The sequence below is a fragment of the Sinocyclocheilus anshuiensis genome, unplaced genomic scaffold (genome assembly GCF_001515605.1).
Source record: "Sinocyclocheilus anshuiensis isolate Anshui unplaced genomic scaffold, SAMN03320099.WGS_v1.1 scaffold1614, whole genome shotgun sequence".
NCBI classification, from domain to species: Eukaryota; Metazoa; Chordata; class Actinopteri; order Cypriniformes; family Cyprinidae; genus Sinocyclocheilus; species Sinocyclocheilus anshuiensis.
This window is the reverse complement of record NW_015547777.1, coordinates 169,259-179,161: the sequence shown is the minus strand read 5'-3', so window position 1 is coordinate 179,161 and position 9,903 is coordinate 169,259. Positions and strand designations below refer to the sequence as shown.

The window sequence follows — 9,903 nt, the reverse complement described above, 5'->3', positions numbered from 1 at the left end:
CACTCACTCACTCACACCAAAATCCAAAATAACATCACGTACACAAACCCCAAAGAAACAAACGCTCGTTTCCACAAAGTGCACAACGAAACAAACACGAGACATCTCATCATCTCCTTAACAAGTTGAGAAAACGACGACATTCTTCATATAATGATATCACTACCATCATAGCAGCCTAAAAGTACAACAGAAAGCAAAATAAGGTGCTTGTAGCTTATATGAACCTCGGAAAGGCTCTCGAAGGCGAGGAAAGTTGCTGATCATCCAGACCTGCTCTAAATCTCCTTGTCAAACGCTGGTGTTATTCAGGCGGAGAGATTGTTAGCCAGCTCGATGAGCGCTAGTGCGCCGTGAAGACGCTCGCGCTGCTCCTGGAGACGCCTCCGCGCCATACCGCCGCCGCTCTTCTCTTCGTCCTGCTCCTCTTCTTCACCTTCATCAGACGGCAGGAAGTCCAGAGGGTCCTGCTGCTCCTGGTCCTCTATAGTGGTCTTACTCAGAGTCTTTGCTTTAGTCGGCGCGGGTGTCCGCTGCTCCCTCATCTGCCAGTATCTGACAACACAAACACAAACACAGTCATTCTGACGGACCTTCAGGCTCATTAACACGAAACTAAAACCTTCAAATAATAACAATAAATTAAGCATAAAAAAACTTCCAAGGCAGCAGAACTTGATGTACTAAACTAAAACTGAAAGAAAAATTGTTAAATTTGTTAAACTGTAAAAAATAAAATAAAAACGAATAAAAATGACAAAACACATATAAATACTAAAACTAAACTGAAAATGTAAAATATGAAAATAAATATCATAATAGTACATACATAGTATGTAAAAAATAACATTGGTAATGCACCAATGTTACAAGTTTGTCCAATAACTGATAAATTTCAGAAATTAAAATGCTATAATATTTGATCTAAATAAATTAGTTATAAAACAAACTGGAGTAAAGTTACTTTTTTAAACTTGACAACAATAAAAAAAAATCACAAAATTATTATATAAACTACATAGAAATATAAATAAACAACAACAACAAAATATAAAAAATGACAAACAACAAAATAAAATATAAAAAACTTTAACTTGACTAAAATAACTAAAATAAACAACTGGAGTAAAGTTAATTTTTAAACTTGACAAAAAAACGAAAACATAAATCACAAGATTTTATTATATAAATAACTACATAGAAATATATATATTATATATATAAAAATAAAAAACTAATCACAAAAATGACAAACAACAAAATAAAAAAAAAAAAAAGGACAAAAATAAAACCAAAATATTTGAGCGTTGCAAAAAAAATGTTTTTTTTTTTTATTTAGATTACCTTGAAGCACTAAAATAACTAAAACAAACAAAAAAAAAAGTAGTATTAAAAAGAAAATATTAAAAGATATGAAAAACAACAACAAAATTACTTTAGTACAAAAAAAAAAGTTACTTATTTTAGCTTGTTGCCAAGGCAACAAAGAAAATATTAAAAGATATGAAAAACAACAACAAAATTACTTTAGTACAAAAAAAAAGTTACTTATTTTAGCTTGTTGCCAAGGCAACATGTCTCATTTTCATTTAGTTTAACTTGATGTACTAAAATAACAAACTTAAATAAAATAAAAAAAAAGCTATATAGAAATGAGTTTAACTAAAAAAATAAAAACAAAGTATAAAAGCTAAAACTAATTCAAGTGATCAATAAAAGCTATAACAGTATCTCAATGATTCTAAAGTGTCACTGGGCTCGACGATGTAACAGAGAATAATTTAAATCTCGTTTTGAACTCGAGCGTTTCTGATTTCAGATTCTTTTGATTCAAGTTCCAGAAAAAAAATAAATAAATCAAATGAGATGAAGCACATTTTATTTGTGCTTTTATTATGCTCAAGTATTAAATATAAATCAGATGTCTGATAGCATGGGTATAACTGGTCGACACTGACTATTGGCTGATACACTTTTGTACACGAGTGTGTGTTGATGATTTACTCACTTTGCCAGCCATTCGGCCACAGCCTTGTTGTCGGCCCCCTGTGATGTCCCGGGGCCGCCCGCGGGCTCCTCGCGCTTCAGCCGCGCGTACGGGTGTTTGGGACAGTGGCGGTTAGCGTGAGTGAATCGGCTACCGCAACCTACAACACACAGGGAGAAAAACAAAGCTTTGAAATGACTTTACACATGCTAACAAACCAGTGTCACTGATATACTATAATAGTTTTATTTAAAGGTGCAGTATATAATATTGACAGCTAGTGGTTGAAATGGGTACTGCATCCAAATTCATAATATTGGAGAGAGTTGTTGCGCGTATATGCGCTTTAATTATTTACATGCGTGTAGGTTAAGTGGACATTTGAATGAAATGTTGTTTAGTCAATATTAAACAAGGATTAGATTGCGCTGTAAAGTGTAAAAACAGTCAGGCCGTAGGCGCCTCTGCAGGCATTTGTTATAATGCGTAATTAGCGCTATTGTTTGTTTATAATACATTATGTGTTTTAACAGTTTTGTTCAATAAAACCATATGATTAGTTGCTTTTTATACTTTATTTTAACTAATTGCCTTATTGCTATTATATTTGTGTTTTAAGTAATTTTAAAGGCTATTGTTTGCTTAGGTCTATTTTTATTACCACAAAAAAATTTATTATAATTATCCGATTACTCGATAGATTACTCTGTTACCAAAATAATCATTAGTGACAGCCCTAATGTGAACAGGTGTTTAGCACTAGGGCTGATCGCCTGCTAAATCACTAGAATGAACACTACAGAAACTAGTCCATACTACTTGTGTTTGAGTGAAAGCAGCGAATGCTAACGCTCACCTTTCTCCGAACAGACGAAGGGTTTTTCTCCGGTGTGGAGGCGCTGATGGGTCTTCAGCTGTCCGCTCTGGACGAACGCTTTCCCGCAGTCCGGATAATCACACAGGTACGGTCTTTCACCTGAGACGAGAAGAGGACACTCAATGCTCTCGTTCTGAGATCTGAACACAAAGCTCACTGTGGCGGCGCTGACCCGTGTGCGTGCGTTTGTGCGCCTGTAGCGATTTCTCGCGGGGAAAGACGCGGTTGCAGATGTTGCAGCGGATGCGGCTGGTGGAGTTCTCGCCCTCGTTGATCAGCTCTCGGACGGTTTCTGCACGCGGGCGTCCGCGCCGAATGCCGTCCTGAAATAAGACCGCAGGAAGATGCATGTTAGAGTCATGACAGAATGATCCATATGAACACAGCCACTTTAAAGGGACAGTTCACCCAAAAGTGAAAATGACCCCATGATTTACTCACCCTCAAGCTATCCTAGGTGTACATGACTTTCTTCTATAAGACGAATACAGTCGGAGTTATATTAAATAATGTCCAGGCTCTTCCAAACTTTATAATGGGAGCGAATGGGTGTCGAGATTTTGAAGCCCAAAAAAAGTGCATCCATCCATCATTGAAAGTGCTCCACGCAGTTAATAAAGGCCTCCTGAAGCGATGCGTTTGTGTAATAAACTACACTACACCTACGTCCTACATCATCCGCTGGAATGCCACTTTCTCGTGAACGTGCGTACGACAGCTAGCGGAAGCTAGAGATTAGTTTATAATATTTTAAATATAACATTAAACCTTCAAATGAAATTACTTACAATTCAGATACAGGCTTTCACAAAAACAAAGTCCAAGAAACAGCTAAAAACATCTTTTCCATCTACACTAGATCCTCTAAAGGCCCTGATATACTGTAGGTACTTCAAGCGAAATCAAAGAACGAACTGATGTGACGTCATTTCGAACAAAATCCGGCCAAAACGAAGTTCGTTTTAGGAGTTTGAAACGGCTTGCCAAAGCTAACTTTCCGGAAAAGTTCGTTCCGGCTGCAAAACACCTTCGCACTACCATTGGTCCGTGACGATTGCGTCATAGGTGTGCGCTTAGGCTCCGCCTACCTTCACACAGAACTTTTCTTTTTATCATTTAAAAAAAAAAAAACTACGTTAGACTAACTGAAACATGTCACAGCACTTACATAGCATTACTCTTTTGTTGGTTTTGATTACTTCTATTGTCCTCATTTGTAAGTCGCTCATTTGTGCGTCGAATTATTATATTAATTTAAAACATAAAAATATATATCTTACCGTCTCAATTGTTACGATTTTTAGAAGGCATTTTAGGTTCTTGTCAATCCACTGGTTCACAACTGTGTGTTTGCTGCGTAAAAGCATTGGTCGATTTTGGCATTGGTCTAAACTAGGGATATGCCGCTGCCAAATTTTCATGTTGCGATTAATTGCTAATGCTTTTATCAGGGTATACGGTATTATGACGATATTGAAATTTAGTTTTAAAAAAGTGCTGTCATAATACAGTATAACAGGTTTAATAACTTTTTCTTGTAACAAAAATAACTGAACATTTAAATGCAATAAAGCAATACAGAAAAATGTATAAAGCTAAAAGTTCTACACAGATTAAAGTGCAAAAGAATTATAAAGACCAATAGATATCACTTTACAATAAGACCTCATTAGTTAACCTTAGTTAATGCATTAACATTCACAATGAGCAATAGCTACATTTGCTACAGAAGTTATTAATCTTTGTTTAAAAAAATACAAGTCTTAGTTCATGTTAGCTCATTAAATAACACAGTTGCAACTTTAGATTTTAACAACCTGTTATTAAATATTGGAATACCTAAGATTAATGAATGTTCAGAAGAATTTTTCATTGGCAGTTTATGTTAACTAATGAATTAACTAATGAAGCCCTAATGTAAAATGTGACCGAACAATAAAGAATCAAAACACTTTCAAACAATATCTAGGGCATGTTGTAGTCCAGATTAAAATGTAAAAAAAGTTTGAAAATAAATAGCCTATTAAGTCTAAATATTTAAGTATTTGGCGCTGTGATGAACATCATAGCAAATACACAAATCTGGATGGCTGTTTAAATAATTTAAACACGATTCAGAAACAGAAAGTAGTGCAGCTGCTTTGTTTACAGGGTTTGCGGGGTAAAGGCAGCATTTAAATGAAATTTTATTATTATTATTATAGTTTAGCGCCATCTGCTGTTCATCCAGAGCGTCTCTCACATGTTCCGCCATGTGATTCTCGCCTGCGCTTGTTAGGAAAACACAAGACACAGGAACACAGAACTGACACACGTCTCCTTCACTTGTTCTGCCATGCGCTTCTCATCCGTGTGGGGCTTGTTTACATAAGAGTGCGCATGCATCTTTAACGCAGCATACAGAGGTGTTATGCATTGTAACCAGCTGGTGGGAAAAGTATTCTTAAAATGCATTCAAAATTCTGAATAACTTGTAATATATAATTATTCACGGTATTTAGAAGTGCCCACGATAACAATATCGTGCATATTCATTACCGTGATATATCGCATTACCGAATACCGGCACAAGTCTAGTCTGAACAGAAACAGCAGAAGGCTGATTGAAAATGCTAATTGATTCTCTGCCACTAGTTGGGACTTTTGAACCGGCAGAAATACAGTGTTTTCCCCGGTAACAGCAGGATTTAAAGCAGCGCTGTGCTCATAAACGCTACTTTATCAGGCATTACAAGCAGGATGAAATGAGAATACCATCAAAACTTTTCTGAAGGCAGCGCGTTCCCTTCAGAGATTCACTGATATAACAACACCCTCGCCGCATTTTGACTTTGAAACGTGCAGCGCTCGCTCATATTTGTTAAAAGAAGTTTAACTGTTTTGAAGTTTAATCGTCACATTAGTTCATTCTGCGATCCTCGTCTGTCCATCCCCAAATTTAAGACTTCTTGAAATTATAATTAAGACTTTTCTCATACCATTTAAGGCATTTAAGACGTTAATGGCCTTATATTCAATGCAACTAAATTTAAGACTTTTTAAGACCCTGTATTTAAGATAACCCGTGGGGCAGGGCAATGAAACATTTTGTTAGTCCCGGGACATCAGGCTAGCGATTTTGCGAGCCCTGCGGAGCACTTTTTATGATGGATGGTAGGGGTGTGCGATATATATCGTCTGCGATAATATCGTAAGTGTCGTTTCAACAATGTGCGATTTGACATTATCGATATTTACTTAAAAATTAATGCCACCATGTTTTGTACATTCCACTTGCACCTGTGTCTTTTGCAGCTTCTCGTACTTAACGTGGTGTAGTCATGAGCTGCTAGTTCAAATTTAAAAATTGCTTCTACAAAAAAACGTTTCATCTGCAGATATGGTCTTGTTTAGGAATCTGCGCCTTTGTGCATGCGGACATCTGACTGCTAAGTAGGGATTGTGTTTCTCAGTTAATTTCCATGATCTAAATATTCTTATAAATGAAAAGTTTGTTGTCATTTGGAAGTGTGTAGGCTTTCTTGCATTATTATGCTGTTACATTATGATTATATATTCAGTGGCATGAAATGGTCTTTAAAATGACAATAATATCGCTTATCGCAATTATTTCTGGGGCAATATAACGCACAACAAAAAGCTGTTATCGTGACAGGCCTAATTTACGTAATTATGACATGTCACTATCCATATAGCATAGGATTATATACATTTAATTAAGTTAATCAAAGTTGAACTAAGACAAGAACGGGTTTTGGTTTTAGGACAACTTTGATGAAAGGTTTTGGTCCACTTCAAATGTTGACTACTGTATGTTATTGCATTAAAATGTTAATTATAACGTGTGGTGTTATGTTAATATGCTATTATTAAGTAATTACATTGTTATTATAGTTGTTACATATGGCACTTTAAAGCATTACATTGTTGGATCATTAGTTATGTTTAATATGTGGCACTTTATTTGTGTTAATATTAACTTTTTTGGTCAAAGTACATATGAACTTCTTTTTATTTCAATGTATCCTTATTTTTTTGTAAAGCACTTTACAAAAAGTTTTAATGGTGCTATAAAAAGAAAGTTTATTGTTCTCTTGCAATTATTTAAGTCAAGACAAATGTTTCTATAGCACTTTATACAACACAGATTGTGTCACAGTATCAAACAGGAAAATAACTTAATGTTGTAAAATGCATAGGTTATGTATATAAATTGAATTTCAGCTGGAAAGCAGCTCTAAAAAAGACAATAGTCTCATTATTCAGATTAATTTAGTCCAGTGTTAAAGGGGTAGTTCACCCATAAAATTTGTTAATTTTTTGGGTGAACTACCCCTTTAACACTGGACTAAATTAATCTGAATAATGAGACTATTGTCTTTTTTAGAGCTGCTTTCCAGCTGAAATTCAATTTATATACATAACCTATGCATTTTACAACATTAAGTTATTTTCCTGTTTGATACTGTGACACAATCTGTGTTGTATAAAGTGCTATAGAAACATTTGTCTTGACTTAAATAATTGCAAGAGAACAATAAACTTTCTTTTTATAGCACCATTAAAACTTTTTGTAAAGTGCTTTACAAAAAAATAAGGATACATTGAAATAAAAAGAAGTTCATATGTACTTTGACCAAAAAAGTTAATATTAACACAAATAAAGTGCCACATATTAAACATAACTAATGATCCAACAATGTAATGCTTTAAAGTGCCATATGTAACAACTATAATAACAATGTAATTACTTAATAATAGCATATTAACATAACACCACACGTTATAATTAACATTTTAATGCAATAACATACAGTAGTCAACATTTGAAGTGGACCAAAACCTTTCATCAAAGTTGTCCTAAAACCAAAACCCGTTCTTGTCTTAGTTCAACTTTGATTAACTTAATTAAATGTATATAATCCTATGCTATATGGATAGTGACATGTCATAATTACGTAAATATTATATATAACTTTACACCATATTAACAAATAAAAGCTATATTTACAACAAACTCGAGAGTACTAGTTTTTAAAAATAGTAGTAATATCAATACATCAATGAATAGTTGAACAAAAATAAATATATGCAATCTTTCAAACTGATACTTGATAAAACATTTAACATTTTCCCGCGAGATTTAAAAAAAAACGTACGTTCGGAGTAAAAAAAACCAAAAACGTTTCGCAGTATAATTTAAAGCAAGACACTAAGAAAATACATGTTTCACAGTCAAGAAATCGTGTAAATATTATATAAACAGTCATTTCGAGGTAACGTAAGTGTTGTTTCTAGAAGCCAACATTTTGGCGCGCACGTCTGACGTCACGTTCAATGGAGGAGAATTTAAAATCCCGTTCTGAGCGCGCGCTGCACGCGTTAAAAACACCTCACGTAGCGATAATATGCGCTAATACAAATATAACAGTGTACTTGTGTTATATAATACAGCACTAGTGCAGTATAGCGATTTAACGTTAGTTTGGATCGCACCTTGAGGTGTTCCGGGCAGGAGTTGACATCTGATTCGGCGGGAGAGCCGCTGTTTCGGGTCGGCGAGGCGGTTCCGCTGCCAGATCCGGGGCTCAGAGTCACATTGTGCGCGTTTTCACCCCAGCGCCACGGATACACCATGAAGTCGCTGAATCCGGGGCTGGTGGGCATCAGAGAGTCCGCCGCTTTCGGTTTGATGGGAGTCGTCTTGATCACGGACACCAGGACTCTTTTCGGCGAGTCGTTACGAAATATCACTTGATGCTTGCTGTCAGCCATCGCAAATAACGTTCAGTTAAAATGGAGCGTAAAACCGTTAAGTTAAAAACAAACAAATCTAAGTGCAGTTAGAGGAATAACGTGCCGCCGCTGGTCGCTGTGTTATAGAGTCTGTCATTCCCAATGTTATCTTTGATTCCGTTGTTATCCAGCGATCTCTCTGCCAGGAGCTGCAACAGTGAGCCGAACTCACTCGGTAGTTTCCCGCGTTGGAAATCGCGCCCGAGCGCGGCGCCCAGCCAATCAGCGAAGAGGGCGTTACGGCGCCCGACAGCGAGCCAATGGCAGACGCCGTGGCATTCTCGCAGCCATCGCCTTGCCTTGACCTCGCGACACGTTTAAAATATGGCAGAGCGCGCGCGCTCTTTCTTGACAGACGCGACGGTTGTCCAATCACGTGACTCGTTTAACGTCTCCCGCGCATAATGTTTACATCGATTTAAAGGGAAAGTTACGCAATCAAACCGCCTTTTGTTTCATTGTGTTCCAGCAGCTGTCTCCACACAGCAAACATTTGATTCTAAGATAAAAGCCTCCCGCGTAAAAGTAACATCTGCTGTATTTCTTTCAGCGCCTCGACTAAAAAAATAAAAAATAATAAAAAAAAATTTTTTGAAATTGTTCGCAAGACTTTAGAATCATTTCCATGATTGAGGAATGTCTATTTAAAAGAATATAATTTTATTTAATTTTTAATGAGGTTGATTATTTATTCAGGAAACGAAGGATGAGCGAGTCGAACAATAAACCTGTTTTTGGTGTGATATTATAGAATTGCAATTCTTTTTGGGAGTCATGCATGCTTAAAATTAATTGCTATAAGAGCTGCAAACACCACAGACAGTCCCACCCAATATTCATAATGCAGTTCAACTTAAATCACAAGTTATACAGTTTTAGATTATTTTTAAACTATAAACAAGTGTATAACCAACTCTAAAGTGCCTAAAATCTAAAGTCATAAAGCTATTTCTAGTCAAATAAGTTTATTAGATCCGAGCTTAACCTGAACAATTATATTCACCAGTTTTATTCGAGTAAAATTAATTTTATTTTTAAATACTAGTTTTATTAATATTTTGAATCAGTTTATTTTATTTTTTAAATGTCTATATTGTTTGTATTTCAGTTTTATTTTAATTTAGTATAATATAAATATAACACTATTTTAGTAAAAAAAAAAATGAAAAAGATGTGTTGCCTCGGCAACTAGTTTTGATATTTTATTGCAGTCAACATTTATTTTAAGTAACAATTAAAGTTA

The 9,903-nt window shown here is 35.4% G+C and overlaps 1 protein-coding gene across 1 annotated transcript; it reads right to left on the bottom strand.

The window, feature by feature from the left end:
- Positions 1 to 8: 8 nt before the first annotated feature.
- Positions 9 to 9,067, bottom strand: LOC107704585 (zinc finger protein 367). The gene is made up of 5 exons (XM_016507553.1): positions 8,361 to 9,067; positions 3,037 to 3,187; positions 2,844 to 2,963; positions 2,009 to 2,147; positions 9 to 555 (listed from the first exon to the last, which is right to left on the bottom strand). Exons 1-5 carry the CDS (start codon positions 8,637 to 8,639, stop codon positions 309 to 311), a joined length of 936 nt encoding a protein of 311 aa, XP_016363039.1. The 5' UTR covers positions 8,640 to 9,067; the 3' UTR covers positions 9 to 308.
- Positions 9,068 to 9,903: the final 836 nt, after the last annotated feature.